General features: G+C 43.9%; 1 protein-coding gene across 1 annotated transcript in view; it reads right to left on the bottom strand.

Moving 5' to 3' along the window:
- LOC306785382 (S1 RNA-binding domain-containing protein 1-like) overlaps positions 1-19,363 on the bottom strand; it is a 37,904-nt gene that overhangs the window by 949 nt on the left and 17,592 nt on the right. The window contains exons 15-20 of the mRNA XM_079279741.1: positions 17,039-17,130; positions 14,635-14,717; positions 6,343-6,449; positions 5,109-5,276; positions 4,534-4,668; positions 15-199 (exon numbers count right to left, since the gene is read on the bottom strand). Of these exons, the coding sequence (XP_079135867.1) occupies positions 15-199; positions 4,534-4,668; positions 5,109-5,276; positions 6,343-6,449; positions 14,635-14,717; positions 17,039-17,130 (770 nt within the window). The remainder of the gene's footprint in view (positions 1-14; positions 200-4,533; positions 4,669-5,108; positions 5,277-6,342; positions 6,450-14,634; positions 14,718-17,038; positions 17,131-19,363) is intronic.

Below are 19,363 nucleotides of genomic sequence, written 5' to 3'. Positions count from 1 at the left end.
GGCAGGAGTCTTACTTTGTCTTATGTCAAACCCAGGAGGCTGCGTGAGGCCGTCTATGGTGAGTTTGAGGGTCTCAGGCGTGGTGTCCAACGTCGCGGCCAGTTCCTCCACACTGCTGGTCCTAACCTTGCGGGCCACGCACCGTTGCAGGCCTGGACTCCCAATCTGGTCTGCACTCCCACCCACCAGGGACAGAAACCTGGAGTGACATATGTCAAAATAAATATATGAAAAACATAGCGCAGTGTGTGAAACTTCAACTTTGAAAACTACAAAACACTAACAGCAAATAAACAAACTATATTTTTTGTATGTTTGGGTATGCACACACAGGTTCATGACAGTGTCTGTAAACATGAGTGGTCCTAGTTGGGCTAAAGCACATGCAGCCCCTCCCTCACAGAGACCTGGGCCTACGAGGGATGGAGTAACTGAGCAGGAAAAGAGGAAGGGATGGGAGGAGGGAGGGGCGAGTGACGACAGACCGGGAAGAATGATTCGGAAAAGAAAAGTATAACTGTCAGAAAGAAGAGAAACAAAAGATGAGACGTAGGCAGTAGGGAGCGGAAAGCTAACGTAATGCAGGTAAAGTGAGAGGGAGCTTGTGGGGGAACAGAGGGAGGGCGGGAGAGGTGTGGGAGTAATTACACACAAAGCCACGAGCTGCCGGGGCACCCACAAGCACAAATACACATTTATTTTACCCCCTATTAAATCAGGTAAATCCGCAGTGGGCTGTAAACACCCTGACACCTTGTCTCATGAAACTGCCTCCACTTTGCTATGGTTGGACTGTTTGTCCATCTGTTCAGCGCCTGGAAAAATCTCCCTCTATCACGTTATTCTAGCAGGATGTCCCACCTCCGAAAAGTCTAGACAGTCAGTCAGGTTGCACCATTTAAAACTCACTGAGCCTGAGATTTGAATCAAAACTAATTAGCTCGTCGACATTCTAAAACAGACCTGGTAACAAGCTGGCACGAGAGAGTCAGAGTACCAAACACGTGTGTGTCTTTGTGAGTGTTGTGCGTACCGTATATTCTATTTACAGTCTGCACTTTTCACAGCTAGTGATAGACACGAACGCATTTGCCTCTACACGCATGTGTTCATGTGTGGACCAGCTGGGTAGCGTCCGTGATGGATGTCGCTCGCCTGACGCCTAACAGACTCCGCAGCTGTCCCCCCCCCCCCATGATGGACAGAACAGGTGGACACATGCACACACACACAAAGTTGATTCATACACAATGTTGTTCCAAAATGCTCATTTGGCAGCGGCAGAGACAGTGTGGATGTAACGGGACACGGCTTGTGTACAAACTATGTAGGAGACAGCTGGGAGCGGAGAGGCCCCCGCCAGCTCAGTCACCGTCTACCGTCCAAAAGGGGCGACAAGGGGAATCGATCCCTCAACACCCGCGAGCCAGATTGGTGCAAAATAGTAGCCGAGTGTTTGCCAGAAATGGCTTAGTGGTGAGGAAACATCACCTTTGGACCGAAGTGGACGCCTGTCTGACACTCGGATCTTGTCTCCTGCGGCTTCTTAACTTTCCAACCATATATATCGCTTTACAGGCAAAGAAATACTTGCTTCTTGGTGGCCTAGTGGTCTAAGAAGCATACCACAGCCCCCATGGTTTGAATCCAGCTCGGGACCTTTGCTGCAGGTCATCCCTCTTCCTCACAATATTTCGACACATTCTCATTGTCGACATTTTCAAAAATGCTCCCCCCCCCCCCCCCCCTCAAAAAATCTGCAGCACTCACTAGGGTATCAAATGTAGTACAAGAGGAAATATGTTCTCCCTGATGAAGTGTAACAAGCAAAAGTATATCGTAAATCTAACCTATCGTTGACTGACAATTTAGAAAAATCATTTTATTTATTCATTTTAATTTTATTTAAATTTGGTCAGTTTGCGGACCAAATTTAGGAGCATCCCTCCCACCTCTGAGTGGAAAAACATTAAAGACGATAGAGGGAGAGGACAGCAGTGCAGAGAGCACTAAGAGCAGCCTGTATTCTGTTGAGTTCTACTTTCAGGTGTGTGTGTGTGTGTGTGCGTTGCCCATCTCATTTTTCCAAGGGTGTATGTTAGTATTTAAGGGGTACCAGGAGTCCAGAGGCCCCCACCAGTGTTGAGTTCATACTCATATAATTACTACCAATGCTGTGTGTGTGTGTGTGTGTGTGTGTGTGTGTGTGTGTGTGTGTGTGTGTGGTGTGAATGTGGGGTTGGGTGGGCTAGGATATAGATTTTATCCAGGCCCACAGCAAGAACCCACTCTGTCTTGTATTATAGAACTATTGGGCCCCGACTGTTAAATATAGGAGTATTCATCATAGTGGAACGACCTCTGTCTCATATCACCGTAATACTATAGATTTCATGGAGTGCAGCCAACTGCCTAAAAACACTACGCTTTCATTGACATTCTGATGCTAGACATTCTAACAAAGAAGATCCTCTACAGCTTATTAATAACGGCATTTACAGAAAAGCTGCATATCAATATTTGCTTTAATGCAAACACATCTCACTGAAACAAAGGTGGACAAATTGTGTGTGTGTATGTGTGTGTGTGTATGTGTGTGTGTGTTGTATATGGTTACAAAAAGTGGGTGATGTGGGGGCTGTGAGCAGTAATGGAGGATCCAGTTTCACTAATGTGATGAACATGATATTCTATATACACCATAAAGACACACACACACACACACACACACACACACAGCATTCCTCCACAAGTACCTCCTGCTTTCACTGGTTGGAGGCGAGGATGTGAGAAGAGCAGTGAGGAATCTACACAATTTGAGAAGTTTCATTTAGAGGGTTGAATGTGTCCCAATATGCTAAGTCGTCACTCTAAAGGAGAGCCTTTTAAAAATGTAAAGCTGGATCTAAAAATACATATATATATATGTATATTAAATTCTAAATAAATGATCACTTTCTATGAGTGACAATAATATTTACTATTATTAATATTTAAATGGCTGAATCAAAGTGTAAGACTACACCTGTAATGTTGAGCGCTTGTGTGAGGAGGAAGCCGAATCAGGTCTTAGTACGACGGCCTGTTGTTCAGAGGCATGACGTACTCTCTGATTTAAAAGTTCAGAGGAAGATGATTTGTTTTCCATTACATCAAAAGTACACGAGGCCATCTGAATTCCAAGGAAGAGCGAGTGCTGACATGTGTTTCTTTTCTTGCGCCGTCATCAGACATCAACCCCACAGCCCATCGCCGTTAACATTTAAAGAGGGATGTGACATACTGTGAAACCACAAGACACGCTAAAAAAAAAACCAACAAAGGGTTCTCAAATTCTGCAAGGGTTTGTGAAACCGAGGCCGTCACAAAATATATGTGTGAACAGGTGAGAAATGAATTTGCTTTGAATTGAGTAAATTGCCAGACATGGATTATAGGATAGTCATAGCAAAGGACACAACATTTGCCAAAGCAGGGTTAGGAGTTCTGAAGAGCAGGAAACAGGAAAGCAGAGAATGAGAAGTAGACTGGTGAGAAACGAGAGAATAGATGACGGAGAGAAAACAGACTGAGGGCCGAGACAAAAACAAGGACACACTGCCGCCCACTTAGCAAAATGTAGGATAATGTACAAATACATTAGTCAAAATGTGCTGTGGGCCAAAAGAACAAAGCAAAACAAAAAGTAATTTAGAGAGAGAGAGACAGAGACATATAGAGAGACAGAGAGGGAGACAGAGAGAGAGATGGATGGATGGATGAGAAAGAGAGAGAGAAAGGTGTCTGCCAAAAATGCAGGAATGAAACAGAAATGTTAAGAAAAATGAGCTGTGTGGATTTGGGGGAGAAGAGAAGGTGTGCACATGCACATGTGTGAGACTAAGAGGATGAATAAAAAGAGAAAGGGAATAGAGGGTGTATTATAATAGCAGTGTCTCTTTAAACCACCGACCCCTAAACAGCTCTTTGATACACTGTACGATACGGCCGACTGCTGAACACACACACACACACACACACACAGTCACTTAAGATAAGCAAAAACAGTCACAAGCAGCATCACTCCATCTTCACACATGTTGGACACAGAGACGCATCCACTCGCACACAACTGCGCGGAGGCCATTAAAGGTGCATCAACATGAGGGGAGCGATGCTTAAAGCCACTAGTGTCAGAACGTATGTAGACTAAACACAGTTGAGTGACTACAGCTGTAAGAGAGCGGGCTCTCTCTCTCCCTCTCACACACAGGACAATACTAGTATTGGGCAGATGTTCAATGTGCTTTTGATATCAGCATCAGCAGCGCTAGCAATCATTTCTCACACGAGGACACACACAAAGTCACACTGACACACACAAGAGCCAACGCCTCCTCTCTGGTATCCAGTGTCTGTGTAAATCAAATCAGAATCCTCCACCACTATAACCAGCCCCATATGAGACGGTGTCAAAATCAGCTCCATCTTAGCCCGAACATGCTTTGGCCAGCGGGGGTGGGCTGTGTGTGCGTTAGTGTGTGTGTGCTGTACCTCTGTGCCACATGGTAGGACTCTGGATGTATGCAGGTCTGGTCCAGGGGGTTAAATGAGGTCGGTATGCTGGTCTTTCCTTTGCCCTTCTTAGCCGCCGGTTTCGCTGGTACAGGGGGAGGAGACGACTCGGCGCTGTTTAGACAAGAATGAAAGGTGTTATAATTTTATCAGGAAGTCAGAGTCACACACAACTTTGCATCAAAGGGTTGATTCACCAAATTACAAAGAAAACAACTCATTCAATTACATATCGTGGTATCCTGCCATGAGGGCGGTTTACGTTTTATTGTGTTTGACTCTGAGATTCCTGCTTCCTCTCCAATATACTGGAGGCTAATTCATTCTGTCTGCTCACACTCACACTCTTGAAAGTGCCTTTCTAAAAAAAAGTGTATTTGTTAATAATCCACATACACTGTCAATATGTTTAAGTATTATTTCAGTTCAATACTTTATACTGAAACAGTGCCTTGAAAACTGTTACTGTGAAGGCTCCTCCTTCCACACTCCTCTTATCTAGCTAGTCTCTACATGATGTACTGTACATATAGCTTATATATTAGTTTGCACACCTGTGTAGGGTCTGCGGGTTGATTCGAATGAAGCCGGCACACTGCTGGTAGGTCTTGGGCCCCATGCCTTTGACCAGCTTCAGTTGCTCCCTGTTGTTGAAGGGACCGTTCTGCTCCCTCCACTCTGCAATATTTCGCGCTCTGCCAACATTCAGGCCTGCTACATGCCTAGGAGATAAAAACAATAAATAAAAAGGGAAAATGTCATACAATGTAATCAAATTTCAAATAAGTTTGTTGAGGTCTGTGTGTCTATTTCTGAGGACTCTACTGGATGACAGAAGTTTCAAAGTGTGATGTCTTACCAGTACACCCGTCTGTGGTGTCCCGGTAATAAACACATTGGTTCTACATCTGGCCCCTTATTTCTATAATATATAAACAAGCAGAGCGGATTGTGCAGACTGTGACCTGGCATTTAAACAAGCAGGGGAAACACTAGTTTAGTGAGTATATTCGTCCAGTTTTGGCTGAGCAACGCAGGGAGGCGATTTGAAACTGAATTAGGTCTGCTCTGTTAATGCCTCCAGTGACTCACTCACACTAAAACACACGGCAATGTCAACAGTCCACATAATACCTCAGTCAGTGAGTGTGTGTGTGTGTAATGTGTGTCGCACAACTCCTGGCAGGAATGGAAAAAGCTCACTTGCAGAGCAGACAGGTAAACAGATGACCTGATGCCTGCCCTGCAGCTAAAGCCAGCTCGCTTCATACCATTTGTATCCACTTCAAGTGTGTGTGCGCGTCACATTTGTGCACTTCTTGTGCTTTTAAAGCAGGTTTGTGTATTGCACATGCTGTAGTGAATGAGTGCACAGTTTAATACCAAAGATATTTGCGATTGTGCATACAATGTACATACACGCATTTGAGAGCCGTGTGTGTGTGTATGTGTGTATGTCTACCTCGCCTAATCCCCTCTGCTGATTCCAGTCGTCCCAATAAGTGAGGCCAGGGTGGGAAGCTTTAGTCAGAACAGAAAGCTGGCATGCAGGGTGTGTGTGTGTGTGTGTGTGTGTGTAATCATCGAGCATGCGCCTGTGTATGAGTGTGGATGAAGCTTTGCCATGTTGTGACTGCTAAGGGAAAGTATGTCAGAGGTCTAAGCCCTACTCCTACTTCAACTCGGTTTCACAATTTGCATGTGTGTGTCTGTGTCTGTGTGTGTGCGCAGTAGAGAGTGCACATGCGTGTGGGCACATGTATATATGTATCTTCATGTGTCGTCTACCTCATCAGCGTCTCGGAGCAGATGTTGATGTCCACCCCGACGAAGCTCACACATTCCTGCACCACGCTGTCCAATGCCGCCTTCAGAGCTCCCGTCGACACATCATGCTAGAAACACACATTTAGCAAACACACACACACACACATTAAATATGAGCAAGTGCAAATCATTTGACTGGTTTAGGACTTTCATAATATTTTCATAATAAGTAAAATATATATTTATATTTTCCTCCAAATATATGTGGATATGTTGTATTGCGGACTTCTGATGGACTTTACATATCCATGTTCTGTTTACGTAAACCCCCAATCGTATATTTACTCACTATTATATTCCATTTTAGCTTCATACTACTATTTGGTCCTGTGCATGCACAACTTCCCCAAGAGGATTATCACAACGTCATCCTCAAAGAGATAAACAAAAGCAGAGAGTGTTAGCAATAAAATGCTGTCAAACTGAGCGAAAGAGGTTTGATTGACAAGTAGAACAGCAAATGTGTGTGTGAGTGAGTGAGTGAGTGAGTGAGTGAGTGAGTGAGTGAGTGAGTGAGAGAGAGAGCACAGATGTGAAAGGAGAGGGGGAATGTTTAGTTTGGCTTGTCAACAATCTCTCTCTCTCTCACTAACACAGAGTTCTCGTTACTGTAGCATCCTTCAAATGAACTCTTCACACTTGTCAACCACCAGCCAATCACCCATTCATTAATCAGCAGATGTTTTCCAAAAGGGATGGATTCTTTTCCCCCTAATAAGGAGCAGGGAAGATGGCCAATAATTAAATGAAGTAAATGAGAGGAGAGGAGAGTGGAGCAGATTGAGGTGAAAAAAAAACAATCTTAAAAGAAAACACCAAAATAATATTTAGGAAATTCTATGAGGCCTAGCGGTCGTCCCCAGATGAAAAGAATCCCTGAGCGGTGATTCAGTTCAGCTGCAGACTGATGCCTCAGCAACTGCTCGAGGATTGGCGGACAGTCTAAACGAGACTACTGTTGGGCTACGTCTGGGTATGTGCAACTGTTTGTGTGGACGGCCGTGAATGGGACTAGCATGGGTTGTTGTCCTGTAACATGATCAAGCTCTGAGCAAACACTGGCTTGTAAACAGATAACAGCAGCAGCAGCTAGCAAACGCACCCTTTTCTGTCAGCAAGAGCAGGACACATGAGGACAGAGGGGGGAGACGGGGGGGACAGGGACAGACTCATAGGTTTTGCTTGGCCTTTTAGAGACGTTGACTAGTTTGAACAAAGTTTATATCGAAATCACTGCACAGGTTCAATATGAACCGAACTTAACAAATGCAATCCTTTACGAGAAAGCAGAGTTTTAGCAAATATATTTTTTGTGATATATTGGCAAGAACTTCTTCCATTCTATATCACTTCGCTGCAGCTTCTAATTTTAAACAAGAGTTTTTAATATTTTAAGATTGTGGCACTTGATTTTCCCAGTACTGTTTACAATTCATTACGACTGAATGCTGTTTCCTTCAGAAATAACATCTCAGTAATTAATTACTGGATTTAATTAATCTGAATTGTTGGATTTGATGAGCTGAGGTTCTATTTGGTGGTGTCCTGCAATACCAGCAACAAAACGGTTTGAACCCACCCTACAATGAGCAGGACGGTAAACGTGTGAACAGCAGAGAGGAGAAGAGTTGAGGGAGAGCTGTAGAGACAGCACAGCACCCCTAGTGGTGACTCCTCGTGTGACCTGCAGTCCGAGTCTCAGTGAGAATGCTGAGACAATACAGCCAGAGGCATTTTGGAGACCATATAAATAACTTTCCAAACAATAAGAAAGTTGCCACTGAAGGTTTTATGCATTCCGTCCGGTGAGACGATATGGAAAGAGGAAATCACCTGTAACGACACACCTGAGAAGAATGTCTTCACATGAGAAAGGTGGAGGCGTGCAGGGCAGTGTGAGTTTTAACCTGCAATGAAACCCCAATGAACGTGTTCTCACATTCCTATTGAAACCTTATAGAGGTGGGAGCAGAGAGATGGAACTTTAATTAGTATTCATTTCATCCCAATTCAATTTTCATTTTGCAAAACCAAAACCTGCAGTAATGCACTGTTGAATCTAAACTTAATCTAATGCTCTTTTACTATTAAATACTGTTTATTGAATGGAAAAAGTAGAGTTTGGCAGAGCTCATCTCAGTGAGCTGGGCAATAACTCAAGTTCATTTCTCACATGAACAATGCAAACCTCAGCTATGTATCATAAATCCACATTGGCATGTCTGGGGAAAGAAACTGGCCTTTCATATTTCAAGAAATCTGACTTTAAATGTGTCCTCAGCCAACCACTGACGCCAAGGCTAGACATTAAAAGTGTTATTGGCTGGCCTGGTCAAGAACAGTACACTGCTAGTATTTCTGTATGTGTATACTGTGACATGGCTCAGTACCAATAGCTGTATGGTCTAAAAAATAAGGCACAAATTAGTCTCACCCTACAGATCAAAACGTGTTCTCTAGCATGCAAACATATGATAAAAACAAATATAAAAAGCCAGCGCAAACACATTCAAACAAGGAAGAGAGAAAGACAAGTATTTATAAAGGCCAGTGTTTAAACAGAAATACTCAGATGACCATTAAAAGTAAACCAAGACAATCAGGCAAACGCACAGGCATAGGTTTAGAGAGTGTCTCTGGCACCAGCAGCAGTGATTTAATGTGCCGGAGTTTGAATGGAAGACAGCAGCTGTTGCAGAAAATGAGCGAGTTCTGCTCTATTAAACACACACACACACACACTCACACACACACACACACACACAGTCCAGTGTGTGTGTGTCCTGACAGCAGAGGCCCTCATGGTGCTCTACTCAGTTTACAGAGGCACTAACTGCACTAATGGAGCATGTCGTCCAGTGTATCTTTCTATCTCCCGCTCAATCGGTGCATCTCTCATTAATCTCCCTTGGAGGTAAACAAGGCATGAGGAATCATACTTTAGCATCATCTGAGCCACGACTGTGCAGTCCTAGTGTTGAGCGTTTATCTTTTCAGATCACCATCAACTCCACCTTCTCAACACTCTACGTTACTTTTCCACGACTGCCATTTCTATCTCTGTGGTTGTATCTGACTATTTCACTATAAACTGTATTCTTAGTGTCTAGATCAGGACTGACGTTTGGTGAGTGGGGGGCACAGTGATGGAGAGATAGATTGAGGGAAATTAGCAAGACAAGTTTTTTACAAGAGGTCACAATGAGACAATACCAGTCGACTTCAAACACGTTTGTGTCCCCAATCTTTACTCACGGACACACACACATCTTGCAACCTTATGGGCAGACCTTCACCAACTCTTATTCTATTTCTCCCAATCCTTGGTCCCAACACCCGAAACCCCCAACATCCTCCAGAGCCAATAGACAGTATCCCTGCACTACGTGTGAAGGTCATGTTTGGATTGGCCGGAAACCAGCTGACACCAGCCAACCAACACACCGGAACAAAGTGCTTCTGTCTGCACCTCGAGTGCTTAAATGCTGCTGAGTTACCACACGTCAATCAGAGAGAGATAGTGAGAAAGTACAGAGCAGGACAGAAAACCAAAACAAGCTCCTCTGTGAGCTATTTCGTTGAGAAACTGAGCAGCATATAATGTCATCTTTCTCAGATACATAAACGAGGCGTAATCTAAATCCACAAATATAGAGAGAGGAAATCAACTGGGTCGCCAGTCAAAGAGAGTCCTCACCCACAATTTAACAAGCTTCAGATATTTTTATGTTTTGTTTCACTGTACAAGTCAGGAGATACCCCGATTATGAATTTGATTATGAATGTCTTAAAAAAAGTTAACTCTTTACGTCTTCTGATTGCATCTACGCTTCAAACATCATAAAAAGTTGTCTTTTTTTTTATTAAGGGACCAAAGAGTTGACATATTATGAGGATTAGCAAAGAGAATTTGGAGTATATTCTCTCCCTTGTGCATGACAATGCTGTGAAACTGCCACTGCACGTCTATCACAACAGGATAATTAAGGGACTATGTAGAAACTAACACGGTGCCTGAGGTTATATGAAGCTCATGCACATCTTGACTGACAGCTCCCATGAGGCGTCTGAGAACTCCGTCTTGAACACACTGCATACTATTCCCATCACGAGGGCGTGGCTGAGAGTCGTGTGTGTGAATACGTGCATAGTTAGTCGTAAATCAGCAGCTGAAGGTGATATGACAGCAAAGATATGGCTTCATGGTTTTCCAACACCTTTCATGAATGCCTATTTCTCTACTTCCTGCAAAACACACACATGCACGCACGCGCGCACGCACACGCACACGCGCACACACACACACACACAACAGAGCATGAGAAAATTGAAACAGGAGAGGTTTCCGGACAGGCACATGGACTAAGTTTCCCAGTAGATGAGATCAGCTGATTTGAGCTCATCAGTTTATACACCCAGAAACACATTTTGACTTCCTTTCCCCAGCTTATAATCTGACTGATTTTATTTTACAGTTTTCTGATGTTTGTGTGTTTTACCCATCAACCACTGGTTTAATTCCCTTCCAGATCAAGAACGAGATAACGAGGGATGCACCGACTTTTACAGTCCTGATAACGAGAGCAATACATGGGCTATCGGCATCGCCTCATACTGAGTACCAATCACATACTAGTGGCTGTATTCAAAGACACCAGTGTGACTCATCATACAACCTCACTCAACACACACCGTGCTGTGACAGACCTACTGCAAGGGAAATAATGAAATAAAGTAGCAGACAATGTTTGGCAGCTTCGGAGTTTTGTTTTTCCCCATGCCTCAAAACACAGAGACAGGAACGATCAATCACTGTGAACCCTCCACGGCTCTCCTTCCGCCTCTCAGCTCTGTCTGCTCCTGTCTCCCTGTAGGCACTCCGACATTCAACGGAAAGAGATCGCGTGCTCAAAAGCACAAGCAAACATTGGCACAATCGCAGCACCGGAATGCCAAAAGACGTGTTCTTTTTAGCCGATACATTGCTGAAGAGGTCAAAACTCGAGCAACACTTGCAATGTATGTCCACAATACATGTTCTACCACTTGAGAGAGAAGAAGAACGTGGCACGAAAGGAAGGCAGAGGACAGGGAGTCAGTGGGGAAAGCAGGAACACTTTTCCAAAAAGATGAAAAATGGAGCCAGAGAAGGAGAGCGGGTGAGAGAGGTGAGGAGGAGAGTGACAGTTTCTTTAATATCCGGCTGGCGGGCGATGTTTTCTTACACAGCAGTGTGTGTCTGTGTGTGTATTTTCCAGTAGCAGTTAGTTTCACAGCCCTGGGGATCACCCAGCTGTCAACAGACCATCAACGTAAAGAGCTGATTGACAGATGGAGGAGCCGTCGAAAGGCCACGCCCACTAAGTGTCTAATTGTAAAGAACACGAGACTCCGGGAAAAAGTGTTCTGAGCTACAAATACAATCTCTATCAAATATATCAGAAGCTGTTTATGTAGTATGTACTGTATAACCGCAAATATATATATATATATATATACATTTAAAAAAAATACTACTGATACTGCCCATTCAAGCAGACGTGTATCTGGCAAACTCCGTATCCAGAAAACCCCGTCTGCCAGAGGTACTGCAGTGAAAACAGTGTTCCCACACCAATAGTTATGTCCAATCTGATTTTAATGGCCCTCACTTTTTTCGCCCTCAGCTCATTTCCTCCTTTCTCTCAGAGCTGTCACTCACTGGGTCAGCAGAGGGAGAGAGAAAGAGGGAGCATGCTGTGCCAGCTGTCTAGAGTTACATCTGCCCTTCTGCTGTTTGGGTCTAATGGCAATAAACTCTCAGAAAGCTCAAAACGCCATGAATCACACAAAGAACACGCAGGAACACGCATGAGCGCACTCTTCTCACACTCATGTCCCCCACAAATACATACACGATTACAAATGTAGACACACACACACACACATGCAAGCACATACACACACTTAACCCTTCAAACTTTGAAAAAGGGCATGGGGAGAATAGTGTGTACGTGTGTGTGTGTGTATGTGTGTGACGGCTGCCACGCAGGTCAAAGTGATGTCCCATCTCATATCTGTCAGCACCCAGAGTTTATTTACCCGGCGATATTATCATTTGTTGACCTAGTCACATGATCTGAGAGCAGGAGGTGCAGAACCCCGGGCACCCCTGGGAGGCCGGTCAGGACGTGGCGAGAGACACGGGCCTGAGACCCAACACACTCAGCCACATACGCACAGCACAAGCTTCTCCTTTCTCTTTCAAATCACCTTTTTCCCCTCTCCCTTAAATCCCCCCATTATTCCTTTACCCTCTGTCACCCTCTTCTGTCTTTTTTTAACCCCTTCCTTCTCATCAACCAATGAAGATACGCTTACGCGACCAGCAAAAGAGTGCGAGCGACAATTTGACATCGACGAGTATAGATACATCGTAAGCAGCGCATCTCGTAGCTACGGTTCATGCTATACTGGCTCAGTGTCCAGCAGCATCCTGTCAGTCAATTCCGAGGAAGACTGATTGAACATTTCACAACAATCAATTAACAGTCAATTAATCTGTTAGTTGAGCCATAAAACAATCAATTGACAACAATTTTGATGGTTAATTAATTGTTCATTGCTACAACATAGTGATTCCAGGCTCTGATCTCTGATCCTTTTACTATAGTTTGACATTTTACTAATTCAATTAACAATGAAAAACATCAATCAACAGATTAATCATTCACGTCTACATCAACTCCTCCCCCTTGTTGTTCAACTATTTAATGAGCTTTACGTCTCTGTCAGCAAAACAGGAATTCTTCTAATTTAATTCTGGAACTGTAAAATTACTCTGCAAAAGAAACACTGTCCCTGTGTCCTGATCATGCTCCAGTATTTTAAATGTGTTCGATGCTTAGCATGTGGATGCTGTGACCACTGTATTAGTCACTATTAGTTGTACTACGTATTCTATTTATTCTACTCTTCATTTCCACACAACCTCCCATATATAGAGGACAATACTGCATTAGTAATAGCTGGCGTAAATAGTAGGCACACTGACCTAATGCTCGTCTTCCATGTCTCACACTATTACACACACGTATACACACTTGCGAGGAAGAAAATCAACATTGAGCGAACTGTAGTTCCTCTGCACACACACTTGAGAGCATATGGACAACGAGCAGCAAACATACGTCATGCCTGATCTCCATTAATTGAATTAGCCGTCACCCTCAGCATCATCTGTTGACTCAGTCCTCAGCCAAGTTTATCTACTTCCCTGCTCGCCTCTCTTCTCCCAAACTTTAAGTTTTACTCATTTGTTCCGTCACATCTTCAACCCCTCTCTCACATTCCCTTTGTGCCTGTAGTCCACATGTTGAGCTTGAAATACAAAAGTCGCACCTGAACTCTTCAAGAGGTCTTAATGAAAACTTAACACACTGTACATACTGCTTAGAATAAAAGCCACTTCGCACATTTTTAAACACAAATAAGTTTTAGGGATTAAAATAGCCAATTGTTTAATTTTAGTAGAGAGCAGTTATAATGGGTTTAAATTACTTTTCTGTTCTCTTCTTTTCTCTTATTCCTTCTGTGAATTTTGGTTCAAGTTAAATAATTATGCTGCCATTTTGGTCAGGACGCTCTTAAAGAGACTATACTGTAAAGATAAAAAATAAAGAATACACACGCCCAATCTATGCATGTTTGCTGTGCTACCACAAACTCCAGCAGACCATGTGTACGATCCTCACACGCACATCGCTTCATCTGTGGTTTTATCCCGGTGCAGTGATACAGCAATGGCAGCGGCAGCGGCGCACGCTGTTACTGCAAGAAAGCCGTTGAGCGTCTCCAGCTACAACAAGCCTGATGGGGGCTTAGTCCAATCAGATCGCAGCTCATTTGTTAACTGCCTCACAGAGCCAATCAAGGACTCTGCTATTTCACCTACCCCCGACATTACTGGTAGTATTTTAAATATTTTTGACGAGGAGTTATTATTGTTATTGGGTGAAACAAATACGAAATCTCTCCTGAGATTAATCAATCGAATTTGTTAACTATTCGACAAATTTTTGGGAGTAGTTGATGACTACTAAGAAGCAGAAGTCATGAATGCGCACGCACGCACGCGCATGCGCACACGCACACACACACACACACACACACACACACACACACACGGCCCTTTGCTTCAGTCTAACTCACAGCAGATGCTCTACTGCTCGGGGTCAGGACGCTCTCACCCACGAGGAGCTTCTCAACACTTACCTGGTATGTTCCAATGCCGATGTGTTTCGGGTCAATCTTCACAAGCTCAGCCAGTGGATCTTGGACACGTCTTCCAATGGACACTGTCGAGACAGACACACACACACACACAGAGAAGACAAACATGATTTTGTGTCTCATGAGAGTCTATGGTTTGCGTTTTTCATGAGCTTGCTATCTGAATCAGTTATTAAATATGCAAATCCATATTGTATTATAATTACTGAATATGCAAATTGTCTGCATATTACACTGCTGGCCTGAGGGCAGGCCAGACCTAATTGTCATTCCTCCAACCCCATAATAATAATTACAGCTGGCTTTCAAATAGAGTCTTTGCACCTGTCATTAAGCATCCTGATAGATGCTGGAGCCACGAACCTTTAAAACCTCTAATTTCCCTCCCCCCCCCCCCCCCCCCCACACACACACACACACACACACAGTCTGGGTTGCTTTTAACAGATCTGTAAGGCCTCAGCCCGCCGCTGCACATGAAGCCAAATGTCTTTCCATGAATAAGCTGGCAGAGACCAGCGACAAGGAGAAAAATTACAAACAACCTTACTCGCATACACACCATAACACATGACCTCACCCCCGAACTCACACAGGCAGAGAGAGCGAGGGAGAGAGTAACACAACCAAGTAACTGTTCACATTCATGTCCCTGTAAAAGACAGAGCAAGTGCCAGCTCTAGGTTTGTCATTTCTGTTAAAACTTTCAAAATTGTCAGTCCTTTAATTGAGAAAACAATAAAAGAGCTCTAATAATGGACAGAGATTGACAATAATTTCAGCTAATTTAAACACTGTATGGTGAATAACAAAATAACAGGAAACCGTTTGTCTCATTGCCGTCCCTCCTGTGCATTGTGTGTACGTTTGAATTCCAGTGGTCAGCGATGTAGAGCGCTGCATGAGGAACGTCAGATCTTTGAGGAGGAACGGACAGACAAAGAGAAGGAGAGGGATGGGATGGTAAAGAGGGAGGACGTCTGGAATCAATGGCTCTCCTCTCCTCTCTCCCCTGGCTGCGGTGTGAGGCTGCTGCCTGAGATAATATTTAGACAGGGATGGAGTTTCAATCCTGGCCTTGTGCAGTGCACCACCAAAAGACTCCGAAACGCTTTCCATCCATTCGGCTTCTGACTCTCAATTCAATTCAATTTAATGGCATGGACGTTTCAAGAACAATGTTGCCAAAGTATCAACATACAATTAGTCCAAATATTTGGACAGTATAGAATAACAGCAATATAAACATTAACACAACATTAAGATTTATACATGCACAGTATAGCCTATACACGTGTGTGTGTGTGTGTGTGTGTGTGTGTGTGTCCAGGTCTCTCTCTCTCTGAGACAAACCGCTTTGTTAACGGAGTTCAGCATAACGTATTGAAAGTGTATGAGCCAAATTTTCCGTTCGGACACATCGCTCAGGAGAGCTGGAAGAATGTGACGTGCAGCAGGGGGACAGTGGTGATATGGCCGCACTGTCTTTGCTGCAGAGCGTTAGATGAAAAAAAGTCAAATCGTTCCAACTTTTGAGATGCGGCAACAAGCAATGAAAGAGCGACGGTTCATCTACTCTCAACTGATTTGACTTTGTTGTGACTCTCGGCTAATCTCTCACTCCGTCTCAGATCAGAGAGGAGCACAGAATGTAAGCTGAACACAAAAACAGATGGCTGAAATGTTGCCTATCACCACTAGATGTCCCTAGATCGCCCAACAACAGGGATGACAGACGGAAGGTGCCTTTCACTCACAATTCCCTGTATACTACGTTACATGGCCACTCATATAGACAGAGGCAGAGAAACACACTGTCTCCACATCCGACGCTGTAACCATCGTGTCTTGGGCTCAACGCCCCCTTATTTTCATCCCCATCCAAAGTCAAACGCTGTCGATTTCTCATGGCTTTCATTGGGGGATAAATATGAATCTCCACGGATCTCGGTACTGCTGACCACAGGAAACTAGTGAGGAACAAGCCGGCCTCGCTTGATTTATGGCTTTTATAGAGGAAGTCTGCTGGAAACATTGGTTCTCCAAAACTCTGTGAGATTCCTTTTTATTCTGCTGTGTGAGGTGGCAAGATACAGAAGGAGCGAGAGACACAAAGTAAAACAGGGGAGAATTGGGGAATTGTTATGGGCATTTTTTTTTTTTTTACTATTTTCTGACATTTTATTGACACAAGGCATGAAGAAAATAAGTGACAGCTTCATCAGTGTTTGAAATAATTGTTAGTTGCCGTCCTGTACACAGTGTCTTCCACAACACCAGTCATTTTGCCGTAGACCAGGGCCAATTAAAAGAACGGTCAAGAATATCACACATTTATTATGCAAAACATTTAATAACATGAAGACACTCAAGTGTGGCTGCTTACCTGCACTCCTATGGTTGGGGTCCATGTCTGGCATCTCCTTGATCGCCTCAGGACTCACACTGTAGATGGATGCTCCTGCCTCACTGGTTATACTGGTGAAAGAAGGGGAAGAAAATATAAATATGTATATATATATTTATATATGAATAGGGAATAAGAGGCAAGTTAGCTAATGTGTCTCCCCTCCCCTCACCCCCTATGGAGCCAATTAGGGGGTGAGGGGAGAAAGAATACAACTTAGTGAGGAGCTAATGGCAAAGCTTTTAAGGAAATCACCACTGCCTTGCACCTTACATAATGCAGCTGACAACTTCTCAAACCGGCTCCTCATCTGACTCTGGTCAGCCCTTTGTAGTCAAAGCTTGAACACCATTACGGCCCAAAATAGCATCATCACTAGTAGTCCTGCATTAACATCATAACTGCACAATTACATTCTTTCAAATGCAGGAATTCAACTGAAAGCAGGAGTGAAGAACCACATGCATCCCGATTGCAGGTACCGTCCATTGGCTTTGGAAGTAACTATGAATTCTAAACATATTGAGAAGAGGTCAATTAGTGAGTCTGGGGACTTGAGTGGGGTCATTATGCCCACTTAAATGTATGGAACCAACTTTGGGTAAATATAGATTCCCAGTAAGCTCTTTCTATGTGAATATGTAGAGAGCACGACCACCTTTGCACATTGAAATGACTGACACTGTAATAGCAGAGTACGAGACGCGTGTTACAGCACAGCTCACTCACGATCTATGTGACACTACTGCCATCTAGAGGGCATTGGGGTGTACTGCTATTTGTCAGTGTCTCTTGAACATAACCAGAAAAAGAAAACTGTAGACATTAGCAGGAACATGGGAATTTAATTAAGGCCCTGTATGTCCTACTTCTACCAGAAATATTTTCAGAGACGGACAGATTTTAGTGGAATGTTTCTGTCAACAAAAAAAATCAGGGTGAGCCTTAATGAACTTAAGCCTTCATTTGATAAAGTCAAATGATGAATTAGGGTTTGCAAGAATGACAGTTACATCGTTCCGTCCTAATAAATATAATTTTTTGTATTGCTTACTTTTTTGTACATTTCATGTCATACAATTCATTCTTTAGGTATTATGTGAAGGGCTTACTGCACAAGACTTTAAGACGACTTAACAAAAACACCCCTTTTCAAACGATTCACTACATTCAGCTGGAATTGAGCTGAAGCTCTTGTGCCAATTTCTGCATCATTGACATTTCTACGTTCTTGACAATGAAAATGAACCGATTCTACGGGGCAACATGGGGTTTACATGGCAACAAATGCTACCATCTCCCATGTTAATGTATTCAGTCTAAAGTAGGCCGCTTATCATACATCACCACACAGACAGAATGGTTGGTACAACAAAGCCACCGATACCCGTGTTGATTCTACCGACATACAACTGAAGCTGTCACGTTGTTTAGTCCTTCTATTCTGCCGGCTGGATGGAGAGAGGGGGGGGGGGGGGGGGGCTTTCATCCTCAGGGCTGACCAATATGAGGAAGGGGTCAGCACCTCCCCTATGTCCACGACACACACACTCTCCCAGAGGCCTGGACCTTGCCACAACAACCTTGCCAATTATAAGTATCTTGTTAATGAGGAGTGGCAGAGGCCTTCTGATGGGACTCACATTTGTCCTCCCTCCCTCTCCATTCATCCCTTCCTCCGCCTCACTGTTCTTTTTGTCAGCTCCTTATCCATCGTAGCTGACAGCTGACATATCGCCATGGTGACACGGCTAACGAGCACTGGCACATGACCTTCAATGAGGTCCAAGCGGAGCTGGTCATTAACCCAACACACACACACACACACTCTCTGTGTGTGCGCGTGAGACAAAGACACAAAGACATGCTGAGGAAGACATGATATGAATATAATTCTAAAATATTCAATATACTCAAATCTCTTTCTCTTTAAACGTAGTATAAAGATAGACGAGGGTTTAAATTATCACGACAATAGATGGAAATAAAACACAGAAAGCACCACGACCCTGTCTGTCTGTCCTCATTCAGAGACGGTAGGACAATGGAGGTAAAGTGAAAAGATATAATTAAGAATATAGAAAAACAGAAGACAGGAGAGCAGGGAGAGGAAAGAAAGGGAGGCCACCAGCCCCTATCATGTCTAACTTAATTAAGGCTGCCGCTGGGGCAGCTGGGTAACAGCACTGTCATGGATACAGCTCTGAGCCCTCATCGCCACAGCGTCCACGGCTGTCGCCACCGTGAGGGCATCATCCTGGCAGCCAGCAGAAGGTTGTCTGCTCCACAGCTCTCTGGCCTAAG

This window comes from Melanostigma gelatinosum (assembly GCF_949748355.1).
Source record: "Melanostigma gelatinosum genome assembly, chromosome: 12".
Lineage (NCBI taxonomy): Eukaryota > Metazoa > Chordata > Actinopteri > Perciformes > Zoarcidae > Melanostigma > Melanostigma gelatinosum.
The sequence above is the reverse complement of the archived record's forward strand: the minus strand, read 5'-3'. Positions and strand labels throughout refer to the sequence as shown.